Genomic DNA, 22375 nt, shown 5'->3' with positions numbered 1-22375 from the left:
TGTAAAATATGCACGTGCTTTGTATTTGTATGTATTTTTTAATTATGTATTTTTTGAGGACTTTATGTATAAGTCTCTTTAGTCTGGGTTTGTTAGATACAGTCTTATTTTACAGCGTTATTTTAATATAACAACATCTTAAATATGAAACCAATTAAAATACGTCAAAAATTATTTATACAATATTGTAATACTATTAGGACTTAATTATTAAAATGCAAAAAAACAAAAGAAATTAACATAATACATTTACTCTCATATCAAAAGATAAGATATCTTTAAAATGGTATTTTAAATATTAAATTATTTAGTATTCAGATTCATAAGCTTTATATAGAATTTTTGACATTCAGATTCAGACAAGACATCCCAAAACGTTTAGTATTCTAAATCTTGTGATATTCAGAGAAAATATTTCTCCTATAAGTCTAAGAGCTGCCAGCGTTTCTAGTAGAGATTTGGATGAATATTTGGTGTCTTGATCTGTTTTATATTCGTCCAACAAGTATAAAAAAAAAATCGCAAGCAGAGACCAGAACAAAAGCATCTTAGTATGTGTAGTTTTATTAAATTCCAGTTAAGGAATTACAGTGGTAGTATTTTTTCCAACAGTTTTTCTTACAAATACAAATTTATCTGAGTAATCCCCCATAACTGGAGCAGAACATTTAAATTAAAAAGCTAAAAGTTTTTTTTTTTATAAAAAACAAAACAAAAAAACAACTAATACTAATGGCAGGTATACATTTAAACAGCAAACAGACAGTTCTTAAGCACAGCTTTGACTATAAGCTGACATCATCAGCACAGCTCCTTACATACTGTGTATGATAAATCATGAACCTTTTAGTCTGGACAAGAATGAAATATTATTTCCATTAAATTGCACCAAACCTTTGCTGACCATAAATTGAACAACACTGACATCATTGCACAGGTTTGCCACTAGCTTGCTTTAATTGTGACAAGTGCGAGTCTGAGTTGAAGTATGGGATGGTTCCCTCATGGGTTGGATTTGTTTGTTTTTTTGTGACATATTTTGGCTTTCTAAGGAGCAAGTGAGGCACAATATAATTCGATTTAAATCTACTCTAAATGAGTAATGAGGACTAAACGATCTCTCCATCCTTAAAAGCAGAGACTTCAGAGATGCCCTAAAAGGCCTTATGAAAAAGGCATGTCTAATACCTTTATAACACTGAGACATCAGTATCTACACATGCTCATCTCACCTACAGGCAAGTGTAAGCACACAGGCTGTGGAACACTGGAATTCTTATGCTACGTTTAGTGAGATTAAGATATTGTGACATTTATGTAGCTCCATCGTTTAGTGTTCACGAAACACGCCGGTCATATTTCAGTCCAAAATCAGAAGTTGTTTTTCTAAATAGTTCCCAATCAAGTGTCATTACTCTAATTCTTTTCTAGTTTGCTCATTATTCTCAAAAGTGATTCTCATTAGATTTTTGCCAGCACTTATAAATAACAATAAAGTTGAATTCATTAACACATTTGATCTCATAAACTAACCATGAATAATATTTTTACAGTATGTATTAATCTAGGTTAATGTTCATTTAAATATCTTATTTTACATTGTTAATTCATAATACATGAAAAATTTAAAAAACTTTTGAAATTAACCCAGATTAATAAATGTGTAAAAATATTGTTCATACCTGATACATTAACAGAAGTTAACTAACTGAAAATTTTCCCATAATTATTATTTGTGTATTACAGTATAAAATACTGTTATAAAATGTTTTTTTTTTTTAATAAAAGATAGTACAAATTGTTTCATGATGTGTACATTTACTTAATTGTCATGAAAATGTCATTACAATGCAAAAACATAAAAATAAAATTCTAATAATAAATACTTTGAATAATTTGTTAATTAAAAATTTCATTATTTGCCCTAAAAATAGGCTATATTTTTTCTGCAAATCCAAATATAATTTCTTATTCTTTTCTTTTGATTTTGGGGTGAAGTATGACCTGAACATGTTCTAGGCACATCATTTAAATCCATTACAGCATCTGGGGGAAATTCGACATCCTCAAACAAGCCAACAAACAAAACAGAACATACATTTCATTTTAAAAATCGGTAACATTAAAAAAAAGATTTTTAAGAGTGCAGCACACAGGTGTGATAGTGGTCCATCTAATGTAGACACAGACACTCAGTCCAGTTTCTGTCTCTAAAGTTCCCACAAAGCTTTGCTGCAGTTTTTAGCTGGAGTGAGCAGCGCTGTGCAACACAGGAAGCATCATAACAAAAACACAAATCTAGTAATGTTTTAAAAGTGCTTTAGCGTTCAGTACCTTCAGTGAATACATTCACACACACAAACCTACAGAAAAAAAAAAAAAAGTTAACCACATATAACGAGGTTAAGTCTGCAAAACACACACACACACATATAGAGAGACACAATTAACCTTCGGGAGACTTTCTGACCTCGCTGAGGTTATAGAGTGAGAGAGAGGGATGAAATGCTTCAGCCGTCTTCGGGACTAAGCCACATGGAAAATCCATCCAATGCAGAGTCCAGTCCAGAGTATGTCCTTTTAATAAATCAAAAGCACCGTTCCTTTCTCGTTTTTGCTGGTTTGCTCTCCCACAAGTGTGTTGGCTGCTGAAATGATGCTGAAATGTGTGGATACAGCTTTACAGAGTGACACAAAACTCACTAGTTACGGAGTTAAATCAGTTTTAAAGATTCAGTACATTAGTCATTTAACTATAACCACTGGAGGGTTTTAAAAGCTCAACATAAGTAATCAAAAAATACGCCCTGTTTCCAAGACTACATCAAGTCTTTCATAAAAGAACAATCAAATGTCAAAAACAAAAACAAAAACAAAACAAAACCAGACAAACCGTGAAAAAAGCAGATATTTGAAATAAAAACATCAGGCAGCACTGAGTGTAAAGGCAGCCGTAGCAGAGAGGAGTGAAGATGTGAGGCTGTGGTTCAGTAAGGCCCTTTGGAGGGTCCGAAGACGGCAAGTGGGAAGTGTTTGACGTGGGATGACCACTGAGCCGCCAGCTGGAAAAACTTCACATCGTTCCATTCAACTCCATCTATCAACACTGCAGAGAGGAAACATAAAAAAACACATGACTGCATTTAGTTTGAAGCCATCAATTCCACAAACATCGATTATAACCTAATTTATACCTAAATTATATATATATATATATATATATATATATATATATATATATATATATATATATATATATATATATATATATATATATATATATATATATATATATATATATATATATATAAGGATGTCTGCCTTTACATGCACATGAACTTTAATGACATCCCATTCTTAATCCGTAGGGTTTATGGAGTTGGCCCACCCTTTGCAGCTATTACAGCTTCAACTCTTCTGGGAAAGCTTTCCACAAGATTTAGGAGTGTGTTTATGGGGTTTTTTGACCATTTTGACCAGGCACTGATGTTGGACGAGAAGGCCTGGCTCACAGTCGCCGCTCTAATTCATCCCAAAGGTGTTCTATCGGGTTGAGGTCAGGACTCAAGTTCCTCCTCACCAAACTCGCTCATCCATGTCTTTATGGACCTTGCTTTGTGCACTGGTGCGCAGTCATGTTGGAACAGGAAGGGGCCATCCCCAAACTGTTCCCACAAAGATGGGAGTATGAAATTGTCCAAAATGTCTTGGTGTGCTGAAGCATTAAGAATTAGGGGCCAAGCCCAACCCCAGAAAAACAACCCCACACCATAATCCCTTCTCCACAAAACTTTACACTTGGCACAGTGCAGTCAGGCAAGCACCGTTCTCCTGGCAACCGCCAAACCCAGAATCGTCCATCGGATTGCCAGAGAAGTGTGATTAGTCACTCCAGAGAACACGTCTCAACTGCTCTAGACTCCAGTGGCGGCGTGTTTTACACCTCTGCATTGCACTTGGGGATGTAAGGCTTGGATGCAGCGGCTCGGCCATGGAAACCCATTCCATGAAGCTCTCTAGCACTGTTCTTGAGCTAATCTGAAGGCCACATGAAGTGTGGAGGTCTGTAGCTATTGACTCTGCAGAAAGTTGGCGACTTCTTTGCACTGTGCACTTCAGTATGCGCTGACTCCGCTCTGTGATTTTACGTGGCCTACCACTTCATGGCTGAGTTGCTGTTGTTCCCAATTGCTTCCACTTTGTTATAATACCACTAGTTGACTATGGAATATTTAGCAGTGAGGAAATTTCACGAATGGAATGGCAACCTATCACGGTACCACTCTTGAATTCACTGAGCTCCTGTGAGCGACCCATTCTTTCACAAATGTTTGTAGAAGCAGTCTGCATGCCTATGTGCTTGATTTTATACATCTGTGGCCATGGAAGTGATTGAAACACCTGAATTCAATGATTTGTAGGGGTGTCCCAATACTTTTGGCAATATATATATATATATATATATATATATATATATATATATATATATATATATATATATATATATATAGACACCACCGTTCAAAAGTTTGGGGTCTGTAAGAAATAATTTTTGAAATATATTTAAAAATTACAGTGAAACAGTAATAGTGAAATATTATAACAATTTAAAATAACTGTTTTCTATTTTAATGTACTTCTTTACGTCATTTATTCCTGTGAATTTTCAGCATCATTACTCCAGTCTTCAGTGTCACATGATCCTTCAGAAATCCTTCTAATATGCTGATTTGATGCTCAAGAAACATTTCTTATTATTGTGCTGGTTAATATTTAAGTAAAAAAAAAAAAAAAAATCAGAACAGCATTTGTTTGAAAATGAACTCTTTTGTAACAATGTAAAATTTTATAATAAATAAAAGTATTAATGCTGAATAAAAGTATTAATTACTTTAAAAAATGATCCCAAAGTTTTGAACTGTATATATGTATTATTATTATAAACTTAGATTATTATTATTTAATTTAATTGTCAAGTGTATACACTGATTACTTAAAGGGGTCATTTTCTAAATTACTTTCATTATTCATTTTAAATCCCTTAAGTCCATTTATATATTGTCAGTCAATGTTTAAGAGCTGTTGGTTTGCATTATAAATATAACTTTTAACAGCCCTATTCTTCAATAACAGTGTCTTTGCAGGACTGGCATTACTATGTTGCAGATCCACAAAACTATCTGCATTGAAATGTGCCACTTTTGCAGCTTAGTTACTTTTCGGGCTGTTTTGCAGTATGTTTTCGAATGAACTGATGATGATGATGATGATGATATGACCCATTTAAGCAAAGTTGTCTGATTTTATTGAAAGTTGTAGTGATTACTTTGATGAATTCTGATTGGCTGATCACCTTTCAGCATGGTCTGCTGTTGTTTGGCTGTGCAGATGAGTCGACTTATGCCCTCTATCACCTGACTCTTAGACTCCGCCTCCTTATCCTTGGTCTTTTTAGGCAGAAACATCACTGAACACAGAGACAGAATGTTTTTAATGCTTATTCAATGAAATGTGCTGCTGTAATGTAAAGCGGCACAGTGCAATTACGTTTTCAGGTCTTACCCTTTTTATTTTTCTCTTTGGTGACAACAGTCATGGACATGGTCGGCTGATGTGTTATCTCTGCTCCGCCCAGTGGGAGGCGGCTAACCTGCAGCGAGCGGAAGGTGCACTTCAGCGTGTTTTTGCCAGAGGAGTCTCTCTTCTCCACTTCTTTCTTCCTTTCTGACGGAGCAATCCAATAATCAACCTGAAGACCCATCAGTTCCCCCTGCCCCCCTCCAGGAGAACTGCAGCCACACACACACACACACACACACACACACACACACACACACACACACACACAAGTTGAAGAAATAGAAGACTAAAGAGATATCAGACACCTAGCACTGTGGTGTTAGTACCTGGACAAGTGTACAGAGGGAGAAGAGGGAGGCGTTGGAGATGCCTCTTTCAGTAATGGGGAGATCTGTGCAGGAGGAGTAGAGGAGAGAAGAGTAGATCCCACAGGAGCAGCGTCATCTGAATCGCCTATGAACACATGCACAGATACATTTTATATAAAATTTAAGGGCTGTTAGCAGTTTTTAAAATACATATTTACTTTCTTAACCCTATAGACCTTATGCGCCAGAGAAACAAGCGTGCAGCCATCTTTAGAAATTTGTGTTTGAACTTCTATTTTTGCGGTAGCTCTGTATATTTCTATGGCATTGCAGTCGAAAAGTAGCTGGTGAAGTAGAATGGTTACTTATTGTTGAGTTAACTAAAGTTATCATGAGCGTTGCAATGTTTAAAGGGGATGTCATCACAAATGTCAGTAGACCGGGAAGATTTTAAAACTAGCGGATCATTCATAAATCCATAAGGTCTTCATGCTGTAGAAACAGAAAACGGAAAAGGGGCGTGGCTACATAAGGTCTATAAATCACATTGAATCATATATTTGATATGCAGATTTATAAGGCCTCTAAATTACCCTTTGATTACTAGTCCACACTTTTTTATTAAGTAAAAGGCTGTTTAGTATAATTCTAAATATGTGTAATCTTTAATGGTTTTATCAAATAAACTTTTATATTGTTGTTAATAATATTTCAAGATGAACACTTATTGGACTGAAGCCACTTAGGTTTACTTGATTATCCAAACATAATTTTTTTGAAAAATCACATTAAAATGCAAGCATCAATTTTGATACATCAGGCTTTTGAGGAACATTTATTTGTATACCTCTCACTCATCATTCTATTGCATTGCAGAACATGTTTTCATAAGATCTCTTTCAGAATTTAATCTAACTTTTTTGCCGTATAAATATCAGCAATTGGACCAAACTGCATATTATTGCTCAATTTGCAAAATTGTTTATTTTTTTTCCATTTCAAAATTTGTTCCATGTGACTTTCCTCATACGTCAGGCTTTACAGAGTTAACATGTTCAATTGACAGCCCTATTTAATACATAATACATTGACAGTATAACTAACCAGATGTGGCAGAAGTCTGTTCAACAATCCCCACTTTCACCACCTGCAGACAAGTTGAAAACAAATATGTCAAATACAGTAATTAAAATAGCATACAACTATAAAGCTTAATTGTAAATGGACAACGTACCCCAATAAAAGGGATAAATTTCTGGCTCGAGTCTTCATCAGGACTGTGAAGAAAAAAGGAGACTATGAACACATTGTTTACTGACTGTTAAATTACTACAGTGGCCAAAAAGGCCCCGCCCACCCTAGTCCAGACGTACAACCCAGATGCGCTATGCTATTACACTACGTGAACTAACTCGAGGCCCAGAGAGAAGGAAATGAATAGTGGAATAAAGTTGTTATTTTTGTTGTTTTTTTGCGCACAAAAAGTATTCTCGTCGCTTTATAAACTTAAGATTGAGCCACTGTAGTCACATGGACTACTTTGATGATGTCTGTATTGCCTTTTCTGGACATGGACAGTATACCGTACATAAATTTTCAATGGAGGGACAGAAAGCTCTCGGACTAAATCTAAAATATCTTAAACTGTTCCGAAGATGAACGGAGGTCTTACGGGTTTGGAACGTCATGAGGGTGAGTAATTAATGACAGAATTTTAATTTTCGGGTGAACTAACCCTTTAAGGGGAAACAAATCCTGGTTAGCATAGTTACCCATTCACTTCTATGAAGAAATAGATTTGACTATTTTAGAAAGAAAACACTTCTAAATATGTAAAACACCACACAAATATATCACATTAAAGGGGACCTATTATACCCCCCTTTACTAGATGTAACTTGAGTCTCAGTTGCCCCAAGAATGTGTCTGAAGTTTCAGCTCAAAATACCCCACAGATCAATTATTATACCATGTTGTAAATGTTTGTTTTTTTTTGAGTGGAAGGAAAAACATGTTGTTTGTATCTTTAAATGCAAATGAGCTGCTGCTCCCCTTTACAGCTCATGCCTCGGATACTCTGCCAAAAACTAAAACATCTGTTTGGTTTTGATTATCGTCTCTATCGCGGTCACGCTCTTATTGCATTTCTTTATTTCATCTATTTATCTATTTGCGTGCTAATAACTAATAATGTGCTAATTACAAAGCTGGCTGTCAGACGGCACGTCCCGTGAGTATTAACACAAATTCTCTTTCACGTCTTATTGCGCTTAAACTTTCAAATACACACACGGTTGTCAAAAACACAAAGTTCACATAAACATACACAAAGTCCAAACAAAACTCAGTTTTTGATGTTTGGGTTTATTTGAAGGACAAAAAAACTATTTTGGAGTGTTTTTCTTTATAAATACAAATCTATCAAGTTTTATTTTCTCCCTAGAAATGAATGAAAAATTATAGTAACCAGAATGCTCCCCATGCTAAACCACATCCATAGTATCTTTCTGAGACATCGTAGATTGTATCTATTAAAGAACACTGATCTCTAAAAAAAAAAAAAAAAAAAAAAAAAAAAGATCTCTGAGGAGAAAAGGCTTCTAACACGGAATTTGGCATTGGATTCGTTCAGGCATGCTGCAAAGAAACGCTGTGAAGCGAGACAAGCCTGTGTAATTCCAATCAATTGTTGCCATTCTGCCACTGGCCCATCCACTCCATAGAAGCTACCAGAAAGAAAGAAAAACTGAAAGAAAGCAGCATTCTCAGCCAATCAGAGCTCAGATTTAGGCTAACTGAACCAGAGGTGGTCTAAAGCAGAGATTATAGATCTAGCAACAAAAAATAATGTGATGTACAATAAATTGTATACTACAAACAATAAAATATATCATGAAATGGCCATTCTATTCAGCATAAAATTGGGTTTTATATATATATATTCATTCAAACTGAAATCTCATGCTTTGTTAAACCATCTCTGATGGAAGAGCAGAGCAAAACCCAGAAACCAGAAGCAAATTATAAGAGAACCGAAATAATAAATAATCTCTGTGCCAATGAACCACCCCAAGAACACAACACAAGCTCAAATATAGGGAGTTCATTGAGTTCATCTGAGCAGAAATAGAAGCTGCTCTCAGTGAAAAGCGTAACAGATGTTTTATTGCTCTGAGCACCGGAGCATAAAGGGACACAGATGAAACCAAAAACTGAGAAATCAGCCAATATCAGCAGCGATACTTCAAGCACCTGCTTGGAGAATCAAGACTGTGTGTGTTGTGTTGTGTAGTTTAGGTTGTTTGCTCAGATGAGAGACAGATAGAGAGAGATCACTAGAAGAGATAAAAATGAAACAAAGCCAAGACAAGAAAATTAATGAATTTTACCTCCATCTTAAGGTCTGTTCACCTCAGATAATTTCTTTGTCTTTTTATAAAAGTGGAATCATTTGCAATAATTTGCATTCTTTACTTTGCTATTCAAATTGAGAATATCCTCTGGAACCCAGAAATTTAGATAATAAAATAATTTTTTATTTGCAATTAACAAAGTTTTTATTCAATCATTATTACAGAAGAATGTGTCAAAGACCGAAAATTGCCTGAAACGTGTATAAACATAATTTTTGGTTATATTTGTGCCAATTTTTTTTTTCATAACTGAGTTCTGAAGTCGTCAACAGAGGACATGGAATAAATGCTTCTTATTCTCCAAAAACTATTTTTCAAAAGCTGTTTTTTCTGGGTCCTGAGAGGACATTTAGTTTTTAATGTTATGAGAAGATTACACTGCTCTGCTGAAGGACATCGGAGGTGTTCAGAGGATGATGGAGGTGATATTCATATCCCAGGACAGCAAGAGATCCAATAAAACCTTCAGATTCATTCCACACAGCAGCCTTTCATTATAAAATTTAATGGCTGATTCCAAAGACAGCACAAGGTGGAGGAGATTGACCAATTTTAGAGAAACCCTGAGAGCCCACTGAACTGTTTTGACCCAGAATTTCCCACGAATCAAAGTGTGGATAGAATCTCTAGAGTTTCAAAAGCGTCTCTCTGCTCTCCCTCAGCCATAACTCAACCTTGGTGCTATATGAGATGAGATGAGATAGAGATAGATAGATATATAGAGAGAGCAAGAGAAAGAGAGCGAGAGAGAGCGAGTGAGAGCGAGAGAGAGAGAGAGAGAGAGAGAGAGAGAGAGAGAGAGAGAGAGAGAGAGAGAGAGAGAGAGAGAGAGAGAGAGAGAGAGAGAGAGAGAGAGAGGGAGGAAGGAAGCAAGAGGCCGAAGATGATATGTATCTGATTGGCTACAGTATCAGCACAGGCAGGAGGACCACAATACCTTAGTGCAAAATCAAAATGAAAGCTCTTTTTCCTTCAGAGAGGGCAAGGAAAATAAAAAAATAAAGAGAAATAAAGTATGTTATTCACAGACAGAGATGATAAACATTGACATTCACATGCTTTCTTTACAAAACATGACTTTAAGGAAACGGATGCTCATGGAAAAAGATGCAGGTATCTGGAAAAATGCACAAAATGAATCGAGTGTCAGTTTTTGAGTAGAAAACCAGATATCTGCATCTTCAGAGCACCTGAAAATGAACCCAGCCTCTAATAACACATATTCAAAGCACTTTTATATCAATAGTTTATTGATATTTTCAAATTGTATTTAGCCAAATACAATTGTAGACACTTAAAATCTTTGAATATGTTTTATTATAAAGTGGTAACATGTTAAAATCACACTGATATTCCATATTCAGTGTGTTCAGCAGAGCATTTATGTTGCCTTCTCTGAACTTTTTAATTCCTTTATAAACAGTAAATATGGACCAGGGTTGCACTGTGCGTGTGTATTACCTTTTCTGCTTGTAGGTGAGCATGGCCTCTGCTATGGGCAACTGGTGAGCTCCATTTGCTCCTAACATGTACTGTGTCACTCTGGAAACAATATCTGGACTGTCCTGAACTGCTGGAGAAAGAAGTTGACAGAGAAAAAGAGAAAGTCTATATACCTATAGATATATCTATATTGTTTAACAATAAGTAGGTCACCTAGAAATAATGTAGGGTCTCATGATCAATTGGATATTTTTGTTTGCCCATTTTACTTATTGGATTTAAAGATGTATCTGCTGTCCTTAAAATGAATGCCACCTTGTTTGATTTTTTTGTTTTCCTCATCTAATATAATGATATTCATTCATCAAGTGTGTTGCAAGTCCACTTGTCACTGTATGCATAGGTGTATTTGTGGGGCATTTATAATGTTTTAAAAATAAAGACTCAGATTGTACTAAAGTAGGTGTTTCTGCAGCTGGAGCAACTAAATGCTTGTGTTTCTGATAAGCGTGTGTGTGTGTGTGTGTGTGTGTGTGTGTGTGTGTGTGTGTGTGTGTGTGTGTGTGTGTGTGTGTGTGTGTGAAAGATATTCAGTGAGAAAGTAGGAAAATGTAGGTCAGTTGTTTTTACAAGGAAAAGAGATGCATATGTGCATGTTGACTCGTTTGTTATGTCAGCATGTGTTAGTCTTTAACTGCAGTTCTCTGGAAGTTAACACACACATCTGGTTTCCTATCTTTAGACGTAATGGTTTTTATACTGTACAGACTGTATAGTCTATACCCTTACACTAACCCTACCCATCACACAAAACTTTCTGCAATTTTACATTTTCAAAAAATCTCATTCTGTATGATTTATGAGCTTGTTTCCTCATGCAGACCTCAAATTAGGTCATGGAAAAAAACATGTGTTTGTCTGCATGTGTGTGTGTGTGTGTGTGTGTGTGTGTGTGTTTACATAAAAGTAAATAGAGTATTATTATATTTTTAATATGCAAATAAATATTTTTATTTATTTATAGATGGATAGAATTGAGAGTGAGTGACTATCAGAGAGAGACAGTTACCTGAGGATGGTGCTTCTGGTTTGTGGAAAAGATCTCTCCATGCCGAGTCCTGGAACAGACTGTTATATCTGTAGTCTATACTGGCCAGATATTTAGCCACTGGATGAACCCCTACACACACACACACATTTTTAGCGCTTCTGGTAGTGTTTTATTGGTCAGTGCCTGCTAATTTTTTCCTCTAACTCCTGCACTCACCGAGAGGGATGATGAGGAATCGCAGGTATCCGAGCCAGTCGGGGGTTTTATGTGTCAAGTGATCCACAAACAAACGCAAAACGGCAGACAGGTAATGCTGAGCTCCTGCTACTCCGATCCGCACTGGAGTCGGTGTGACTGAGTTACTGTTACAACTAGAGAGAATGACAAAAAGAGAAACGGGGGGGCGGGGGGGTACATGGTGTGTTACTATCCTGGAAAAAAAAACTGTAAAATGTAATGGCAAAAATAATTCAATGTGTATGTGTTTCCTCTTTGCTTCAGTGTGACTAAGTGACTCACAATCTCTGTATGCGAGCGATGATGGTGCTGAACGCTGCCTGAACGTCAGCCATGGTATATGTACACACAACAGGAAGACCGTGATTCTGTAACATCTCAGATACATACTGAGAGAAAAAGAGAGGAAAAGAGCCAAGAGTTGAAGCTGTTTTAGTACTGATGACAGACTTATTCATATGCTATGAATCTTATGTATGGTATTATTCATGATCTTGTCTTTTACTTTGAGTCATTAAAGTTAATAAAAAGATGACAATAATCAGATGAGATGAAGTACTTTTCATTAAGGTATTTAATGTATGGTCTCCACAAAAACAAGAAACATGTCTTTTTATTATCAAATCAGCATATTAAAATGATTTCTGAAAGATCATGTGACACTGAAGACTTGAGTAATGATGCTGGAAATTCAGATTTGCCATCACAGGAAAAAATTACATTTAAAATATATTAACAAAAATAATTATTTTAAATTAAATACTGGATTTTTTTTGTATTTTTGATTAAATAAATGCCTTGGTAAGTGTAAGAGACAAAAACATTTAAAAAAAATTACCAGCCCTACCAACTTTTTGTGTATTTATCATTATGATAATAATAATAATACCATTATATATAAATATATGTTTTAGGTCACCGGCCAAAATCTACCAATGATAATTGGCAAAAACTGTGATGCTGTACTGACAGCTGTCAATCATACCTGGCCCTGCCAGTCTGAGGTGTTGATGAGGATGATGCTGTCGGGGAGATAGCTGTCTGACACCAGGATGTGGTTCAGCTGGTCGTAAACAGTTTTACGTGGAATCTAACCACAACAGGGGCCAAAATTAGTACAATGAAAATTTTAAAATAAAGTAATAACCGTGTACAGCTTCTGTTCAGTAACTAGAGTGCATTTGCTGTATGCGGCAAGGTTCTATCTAACCTGTAGGTGGCAGCGCGTGTCAAGCGAGCGCTCGTTGTCCAGGCTGTTGGCTCTCTCGTTGGGCGGTCGACTGGGCTGTCTCTCTTTAAGTGATGTGCTCCGCCCCCGTCGCCCTGCCAACTTTGGCTCCACCCTTAAGATCAAGACAGAAAGTTGTTTGTATTGCAGAACTTTTTTTAATACAGACACACACAAAAAACTAAGTTAAATGTACAGCATCTTGAAATATAGTCATCTAAAATAGGAACGATCTATTAAGCTCTCTTTATCTCAAAATGTGTACCCTCATACATTAACCGCGGTGATTTGATTTGATTTGTGTATCCTCACCGGTTGGATGGAATGATGAGTGACTCCGTTTTGGTCATCCGGCCAGTTGGAGGCAACCTCTCCATGAAAGTGTCCATGTTGTCCATCATCTCCAATTCTGTGGTAGGGGTCACAACCTCAGGATGACCCTAAAACCCAGAGAAACTTCAAAAACACTATATATACACCATATAATATTGTCAGGGTCATGTTTGGTTTCTTTGTGTTTTCATTCCTGTGTCTTTTGTTTCAGTTCAGTTTGACCTTCATTACTCTCTCCTTAGATTAGCCCAACCTTGTTTAGTTCTCCCTGTGTATATACTGCGTATGTTTGTTCTGCATAAGTTATATATTTTAGAGTTTGAACATGTATACAAAATAATGTTGTATACACTGTAGCATCCTGTTTACTCCACGTTAATTCAATGTGAGTGAGTCTTAAGCCATGTTTCAGCTTTACAGTGTCTGTCAGAGCTCATCTCAGAGCAGATGAACGCGTGAGTCTTGATCTGATATTCAGTGAATATCTTGTGGTAATGAAGGACATACCATAGAAATATGATCAGATTCATTATCCATCTGAAACTTCCCACCTCCAGCCCTTATTTTATCAGGATCCATCTGAACAGAGAAAAAGAGAGAAGTAGAGAGTTAGCTGAGGATCTATTTAACTGGAGTCTTTATGTATATATTTATTATATACATTTATACATAATATATATACATTACAGTACAAAAATGTTGGGTTGGTAAGTCTTCTATGCTCAGCAGGGCTGCATTTATTTGATAAAAATACAGTAAAAACGCTAATATTATGAAATATTATTATATTTTAAAATAACTGTTTCCTATTTTAATTCATTTTAAAATGCTTTTTTTTCCTCTGATGGCAAAGCTGAATTTTCAGTGTCACATGATCCGAAATCATTCTAATATGCTGATTTATTTGGTGTTGAAAATGTTGAGAACAGTTCTGCTGTTTAATATTTTAGTGTAAACTGTATATATATATATCTTCCTGAATAAATGTTTCAATTTATTTATTTTGTTATTTTTTGAATAATAAAAAACAAATCTTACTGACCTCCAAACTTTTGAATGATACATATTAGGAAAGGGTTTATATTAGGGTTTTTTGTTAGGTTATTATAATTAGCTTTATATAAGTTTATGTTATGTGCTTATTTCAATATCTACTAAACACATGAGTGTGTTCTTACTGGACTGGGCGGCTCTCTGTGACTCCTAATGCTGTGAATGCTGCCAATTTCTGTCTGAGAGCTGGATAGAGAAATTCCTTCGAAATATGGCCTAAATCACACACACACACGGTTAATAAAACAACACACACTTCAATATTAAAATAGGCATTACACATACACTAATGAACAAACTCTCTCCTCAACATACTTGAGTTTGGGTTTTGGGGTGCTGAGAACACTTTCATCATCATCCAGATCCGGTCCACTGTCACTCGGATTCTCAAACTCCAAACTCTCTAGATCCAGATCTAGATCTTCCTCTACCTCTGGAGGCGGCTCGGCTGGATCCTGCTCCGAGTCCAACACCTACAAACATTTAAACATGTATTCCTCATTTGAACTGCATGGGAGACAGCCAGTAGATGAGATCAAGACAGAGACAGAGGGTTAAACATAATCTGATAAAACAGAAAGTGCTCAGACTCAGCCGCAGGGGAATCGATCTCAAAGCGGCATGTGATGTTCCTGAATAATATTAATGAGAGAGGAAATCAATCAAGGACTTAGTTTGCAACCATCAATGGTCAGTGTAAATCCAGCTTCTTCAAATATTAACAAGCTGCTGCTGATTGAGCTAAATGCACTAACGTCATTTCTGCATTAGATGTTATAAACTAAATGATCATTACACAATGAGTAAATAATGTCTCAAATCAAATATTAACATTCCATTTTAAAGAGTTTGCTTTCAAAATCTAAAAGATGATGAAAAATGAAAGTCTCAGATAAAGTTCACCATTGTTATTGCCAATTGCTATATTAATGCAACATTAGGAGGTCATGTGACAACAGTTGTATATGTTTTATGAAATAATAACAATATTGTTTCTCGTACTATTGTTTTTGTAATATTAGTCGGTATACAGTATATAGTGAGCAGTATTTAGTAAGTAGTAAGCTAGTATTAAATTCCAAAATGTAACCATACTGACTGGTGTTCAAAATGCTTAATTTCCTGAAATAAAATATTGCTGAAAATACCTTCAGTCAGGCTTCAGTGTGTTCCATAATAAGAATCAGCGTATTGTCAGAACAGGAAGTAATCTGAGACATGATGCTGATGAGATCATGTTTCTGTCCCCGCTGCTTCTGCACATCAACACACACGTCCTGTCCTTGAGACAGGACTGACCTCTGAACCCAAAGTGGCAAGCGTTTGCTTTGCTGTGGGCAGCCGAATACTAGAACTTACTGCTTATTGAGGATTTACTATATATTGCCTTTTTTAAAATGGAGTGCATTATGCAATTATAGTAAACTATAGTATGCTACTTTGCTGTTATATTATGTCGCATGACCGCCTCACGTTGCATGATTAATTCAGCAAATAATCAAATTTTAATCCAATTATGTATAAAACGTGTAAATACAGTGCTATGCATAAGTTTAGACACCCATGCTAAAGTTGACTAAAAAGAGGAATAAAAAATCATCTGTTGGAAATTGAACTTAATGCCTTTATTAAAAAAATCAGGAAAAATCCAACCTTTAAGGACACCAATTTTCTTTGTGAATGAATAATGTATCGTAAATAAATAAATGTTCTTCCTTAAAATACAGGGTGCATAAGTTTGGACACCCCTATGTTAAATTCCCATAGAGGCAGGCAGATTTTTATTTTTAAAGGCCAGTTACTTCATGGATTCAGGATACTATGCATCCTGATAAAGTTCCCTTGGCCTCTGGAATTAAAATAGCCCCACATCATCACATAGCCTTCACCATACCTGGAGTTTGGCATGGAGTACTTTCCATAAGATCATCTCTCAATGCAAATCAAACTAGCTATTAGGCTAACTGAAATAAAAACATGCCAATCTCTAGGTATGGTGAAGGCTATGTGATGATGTGGGGCTATTTTAATTCCAAAGGCCAAGGGAACTTTACAAAGAAAATTGGTGTCCTTAAAGGTTGGATTTTTCCTAATTTTTTTAATTAAGGCATTAAGTTCAATTTCCAAAAGATGATTTTTTATTCCTTTTTTTTGTCAACTTTAGCATGGGTGTCTAAACTTATGCATAGCACTGTATTTACAGTCCAATATAAAAAATAAGAAATTACATTTAAATTACATTACATTACAATTAAAGGTTAAATCAAGTGATCTGCATTGTGGGCAAAAAATAAGATCCAAATATAGTAGCTCATCCAGTTATTCCATGCATGCAGCATTTATATATATTTGCATAATGTCAAAAGAACAGTATGCTTCAATGCTGTTCAGAACAGTCCTTGTTCCAGTCCTGCTCTCATTGTGCAAGATTATCAGCTAACAGGGTTTTGGTTTCCGTAGCAGTGCTGATCATGCATGGCTAAATTAATCTGTGGAGTCACGTAAGGGTCACTGACTCTCAGACTCAACACTATCATGCAAGAGTTGATTGAAGAAATCATCTTCCCACAAGTAATCATTTATAAAATTACTTCATTAGGTGAAATGTTGAACTACCTATGTCAGGTGTGAGGTGAGAAGTCTTAGGCTAAGTTCACACTGTCAACCCAAATCCCATTATTTGTGTATCCAATAGGAATCTGATCTAAATTATTGACTGTACGCACTGTGTATCGCAACTGTTCGGATCCGATTTGTATGTCCCACGGCGCTCTTTCGTCTTCCGGAATATCTGCATTGGTTTCTATGGCAATGACGTTGCATTGGTAGGTATATGCCAAAAAAAACCAAAAAAAACATGGAGGAGGTTTGTAATACAGATGTTGCCTTACTTCCAACATGACAATGTGTAGCCGCCACGCTGGACTACTGTGTCTTATGAGGCAGCGGCAAAAAGTTAAGAGGCTGGAATGTGTGGTTTTATTTTGTGCCATTATATTGTTGTTTTCTGCTTTTACAACAACACAACCTAGTTTCTGCAGCGACTTTCAGCAAGTTTCCTAGTCAAGGTTTCCAAGTTTCCAACGTCTGTCATTTTAACGTTTTACATGGCGTGAGAAAGTGACAAACCACGCAAAATCCGATTAGAGCAGTCAGGCTGATATGGATTTCCAGAAACGATTAAGATTTTAAACCACATATTTCATGGTATTTTTTGCCATTCACACTTGCTAAACCTGATCATATTTCAATTGGATATTCACAAAGAACGGATATGAACTGACAGTCTCAATGAGGCTTATGTAATTCTACAGTATATTTAGTTAAACACAAAATAAGTTGCACACAAACATGGACTTGGTCCATTGAGAAGAAAAAAAGTTTGAGGTTTCACTCATACTAGAAAAGTGGACTTATTGGGCCAACACACAAGTAAACAAGCGCAACCTGTCTAACATGTATTTGAACATTTAAAGTGCCCTGATTATGCTATTTTAAAGGTTCTTAACTTGATTTTGGAGGTTTCCTGCAGGCATCCAAGATCCAAAAACACTTATATTTCCTCATTATATACATTTCAAATGACCTCTTTTCTCACAGTGTCTGAAATGATTCTATATAGGACTCGGTCTCTCTAAACCCCTCCTTACTGCCAGCCTACTCTGCTCTGATTGGTCAGATGCCCCAGTCTGTTGTGATTGGTCTACGCCTACAGAGCGTGTCGGAAACAAAACGCCCATTACCATATCTGAATTTCAGCTCCGGAGGCTTCCTCAGCACTTTTATATACAGTGATACCAACAGTAACGATGATGTTGGTTTTACCATAATCAATTTGAGCCCAAGTCCACATCCTTTGGAAGAGCATGCAAAATGGATTTGCTTTTGCAGCGCAGAAAACAGCATATTTTCGATCATGTCGACAACATGATCCAAACTCCTCCAGGCCACAGTTACAAATACAGTGTTCGAGGGCGGGTCAAAGTAGATGTTGTTCACGGGCAGCCAATGACGATCATAGGCTGGCATTAAGCAAATATGTTACAAACCTAAATAGTTAGTTGTGCACTTTGATCTTTAAAACTTAGCAGACAATTACAGCTATTTTGTACACTACATGAAAGGTAATATCTGAAAACAGCATAATAGGGGCACTTTAAGCAACAAGTAAACTCTGTATTCACCAACCTCATCAGAAACTCTGAACCGTTTGAGCAACGCCACCACACGCTGCTTAAAGTTCTGCTGCTAATGGAGAAAGAGAAACAAACACATAAACATACACGCTCATATTAACAGTCTGTTTGGTAGGCTACACGATCACATCTGAAAGAGATGACTGCGAGTAAATTCTCATTGTTCTCCGGCGTTCTTACCCTGGTGATCGACGCCGTCCGGACTATTGACCTCCTCTGCTTTTTGGGCTTCCTAATCTCGTATTCGTCATCCTCAAGATCCTAAGGAGCATGTACAAACACGGGTCAGCAAGAAGAAAGGGAAGTGAGGTTGCTTTATTTGTGCGTGTGCTTGTAATGACCTGTCCTTGTGCCGCGTCATCACTGGCCTCCTGCTCTGACGAGAAGCTTTCATACTCTTCTTCTGAGTAATTATCTACCAAGTCAAACAAACAATATTATAAAAAGGACAGATCCAGTCCTGAATGCTGATTGGTCAATACAGCGTTCCAGCTAGGAATGCACAGATACAAATAATTAATTTTAGGTAATGGTCAATAACCGATAAATGGACAATTTTTTTGCCATGATATATCACTATACCTTTAAGTTAATGCTAAATGATGATCTAAGTATTTAAATAGGCAGAATTAAACATCCAATAATCGGGTGAAATCGTAAAAATTAACCAACAAATAAATAGCTGATATCTAATAAGGTTACGCATCCCTAGTTCCAGTCCTGCTAAAATACACAATAAAGAAGCAAAACACATAGAAAACACAATTAGTCATATATATAGAAAATACAATTGGTTATTGTGAGGGACATGCCATCGACTAATTCATTAAAACTTAATTTGTATGGCTGGATGTTTTTTTTTTTACCAGAACATTTGATTTTCTGTCCCAGAATGGCCGCCTCTTCATGGTCTATCGGCTGACTGGACAGGGAATAGATCCAAATCTCTGCAACTTTACCCAGAAGCTCCTTCTGATTACTGCACAGAGCCAAGACCTGCCCTCCTTCTGCAGGATGCTGCATCACCTGCACACAAACACAAACAAATCAGCATGTTAGCATGTGTGTGCGCTTCAAGTGACTATTGACCTCAGTAAGAAACCTGAAATACCTCTGCCATGTCTATAGAACCAGCAGCCAACGTCTTGTAACCCAAAATTGTTCTGTTTTTGTACCTCTTCCTCCTCTGAAGCAGGATTTGCAACTTATTTCCCTCGCGCTTCAGAAAATGAGGGTACTACTCGCATACAAACACGCACACATGGGACAGAAAGAAGAAAATCAAATTCTGTGTTCAGTGCACATTGAGATGATGATGTATTGAGAACAATATTGGCTCTGTTTCAAAACTTAGTAAGCTGTCTACGCAGGGAGCATTTGAAGCAAAGGTTGTTTCTACGATATCTTCCTTTTGGCCAAATTCCAAGGCAGCACATCATGTATCCTCTGCGGTGCAAGCACTCCCATAATGAATTGCAAAGAATGATGCAGAGCGTTCCAAATCAATCGATCATGACGTTCTTTGTCAAGCAAGGCAGCTGCCCGTCTAGGCAGTGGACATGGACAACTAGGCAGTTTTGGAACAGAGCCATTGTTTTTATACATGAGCGATTTGAAAGTGTGTGTTTTGAGGATATCTTTACCTGTAGAGAGAACGTGAGAGCGAGATCAGTCTCCACCCCTCCAGCAGGGGGCAGGACTATCTCATGAGAGCGCAGGATTCGCTTGGAGCCCTACATCACAGGAGCAAACACACAATCTGTATTTCACACAATTGCTCCTTTTGTCATCACTTTGAAGAAACAATTATCCACTTAATTTGGAATGGTGTTTATTACAGAGTGTTTTGGATTGGCTTTTCTAATTTTGTCCAATGAAATTTGTCCCCATCCTTCTGTATTGGCCAAAAATGTGTTCATTCATACAGAGAAAATGGCTTTTTTTTTCAAGAAAGATGTTGATCTATATTAGATTTATTTAATTGAATTCTAAAAATGCAATTGCTTGTAAGACTCTTCTATGGTGTAATAAAAAAGTCGCTGTTTGGATTTAAATAGGCAAACGCTTAAGAGTCTATGAATGGATCATTACTGCAGTGATTATTATGTTTCTAGCATGTTATATGTTTGACAACTGTTCTTATAACCCTAATTGATGGAGTGTGTAGCTTTTCATTTCTAAAACAACCTTGTAGGAAAACACATCATGGCCATATTCCAGGATGACAAAGCCAAGATCAAAGCCTCAGACTCAAATTGTGAAAGAATGGTTGGGAGGGAGCATGAACAATCATTTTCACACATGAATTGGCACCTCTGAGTCCAGACCTTAAATTCATTGAAAGTTTTTGGGATGTGCTGGAGGAGACTTTAGTTTACAGAGTCAAGAATTACACTTTACAATACAAGATCTTGATCAAAAATGGATGCACTTCTTGATGGAAATAACATCACAACAATTATTTCCATCAAGACTCTTAAGCATTTGCCTATTTTGGGATGGGCAGTGTATACTTTTTTACATGTTTAGTTTATTGTCTTTATACTTATAAATGTTCTAGTCTTTGTTGGGAAAAAAAAAACCTCTATACACATGCTGAAAAACAATCACTGCTGATAACTACGTACCTGAATCTTGACTGCAATGACAACAGAAATCAGCTCTTTGTCAAGTTCCTTCATCACAACTAGCTTCTTCAAAGTCAGACTACACAACCTACAGACAAAAACACAAACACAAACAGGTGATTATTCATAATGTCTGGCGAATTGAAAAGTTATCTTTATAGGCAGTATAGTAGCATAGTAACTTTCAACCAGGACAGATCAATCCAGAAAACAACTGGAAGTCATGGGGCTGATTTCAGCCCTCTGAAAACTGGCATACAAAACTGTTTACAAGACGTTCCATTGAGAGTCTGTCATTCCCACCAGAAGGAACCGCTTGAATGAGCCAAATTCTACTAAAACATAACAAACACTCGCCCTCGCTTCGACACCGCAGTAAACCTGGACACTGTACTGAATGACATCCACCCTTCAGCAGATGAATCAACACCCCCACATTCACATCACAGAGGCAAACATTTCCAGAATTAAGGATTAGTAGACCAAAAAAAGACAATTAAGTACCGTAGTTATTTGCCTATAATCTTCCCTTTTGCCAAAGCTCAGACATCGAATAATGCAGGCGGGACACATTTAAATATGTGCAACTGCAAATTGCTCAGGGAATTACATTTGTTTCTCGCACAAATCTTCAGAAGACTTGGAACAGAATGAACAAGTTGCATGTGGTGATTTTTCTCATTTATGGATCTTGACAGACCAATTTACTTTCATTAAATGGCAAAGACTAAGAGTGTGTGAACATCCCGCCTAAGATCTTCCTTTGTGGGCTATGGAAAAAGCCATATTGTACTATGCCTTAAAAGCCGAGAGTACCCCATCACAGAGAATGAGATAATGTCAGTCACGCAGAGAGAGAGCCGGAGCAGAGATGAGTCAGGAATGTCGCAGTGGGAAGCCTGAACA

The 22375-nt window shown here is 36.6% G+C and overlaps 1 protein-coding gene across 13 annotated transcripts in view; it reads right to left on the bottom strand.

Annotated features, from left to right (window-relative positions):
• Positions 1 to 550: 550 nt before the first annotated feature.
• Positions 551 to 22375, bottom strand: part of pacs2 (phosphofurin acidic cluster sorting protein 2) — a 44755-nt gene continuing 22930 nt past the window's right edge. Inside the window, exons 2-25 of one of the 13 annotated variants that reach the window (XM_081350958.1) lie at positions 21470 to 21557; positions 20486 to 20575; positions 19954 to 20079; positions 19709 to 19868; positions 19184 to 19257; positions 19023 to 19103; positions 18835 to 18894; positions 14962 to 15119; positions 14772 to 14862; positions 14101 to 14172; positions 13573 to 13700; positions 13243 to 13375; positions 13018 to 13122; positions 12315 to 12421; positions 12012 to 12166; positions 11814 to 11924; positions 10763 to 10874; positions 10239 to 10271; positions 7123 to 7165; positions 6993 to 7035; positions 5907 to 6033; positions 5563 to 5789; positions 5354 to 5467; positions 551 to 3106 (exon numbers count right to left, since the gene is read on the bottom strand). In XM_081350958.1, the coding sequence (XP_081207084.1) occupies positions 2988 to 3106; positions 5354 to 5467; positions 5563 to 5789; positions 5907 to 6033; positions 6993 to 7035; positions 7123 to 7165; positions 10239 to 10271; positions 10763 to 10874; positions 11814 to 11924; positions 12012 to 12166; positions 12315 to 12421; positions 13018 to 13122; positions 13243 to 13375; positions 13573 to 13700; positions 14101 to 14172; positions 14772 to 14862; positions 14962 to 15119; positions 18835 to 18894; positions 19023 to 19103; positions 19184 to 19257; positions 19709 to 19868; positions 19954 to 20079; positions 20486 to 20575; positions 21470 to 21557 (2557 nt within the window). In that variant the 3' untranslated portion in view covers positions 551 to 2987. Of the gene's footprint in view, positions 3107 to 5326; positions 5468 to 5562; positions 5790 to 5906; positions 6034 to 6992; positions 7036 to 7122; positions 7166 to 10238; positions 10272 to 10762; positions 10875 to 11813; positions 11925 to 12011; positions 12167 to 12314; positions 12422 to 13017; positions 13123 to 13242; positions 13376 to 13572; positions 13701 to 14100; positions 14173 to 14771; positions 14863 to 14961; positions 15120 to 18834; positions 18895 to 19022; positions 19104 to 19183; positions 19258 to 19708; positions 19869 to 19953; positions 20080 to 20485; positions 20576 to 21469; positions 21558 to 22375 lie in introns of all 13 variants that reach the window. The other 12 variants (XM_081350959.1, XM_081350960.1, XM_081350950.1 and 9 more) reach the window with 12 other exon arrangements.

This window comes from Scardinius erythrophthalmus (genome assembly GCF_964197995.2).
Source record: "Scardinius erythrophthalmus genome assembly, chromosome: 21".
NCBI classification, from domain to species: Eukaryota; Metazoa; Chordata; class Actinopteri; order Cypriniformes; family Leuciscidae; genus Scardinius; species Scardinius erythrophthalmus.
The sequence above is the reverse complement of the archived record's forward strand: the minus strand, read 5'-3'. Positions and strand labels throughout refer to the sequence as shown.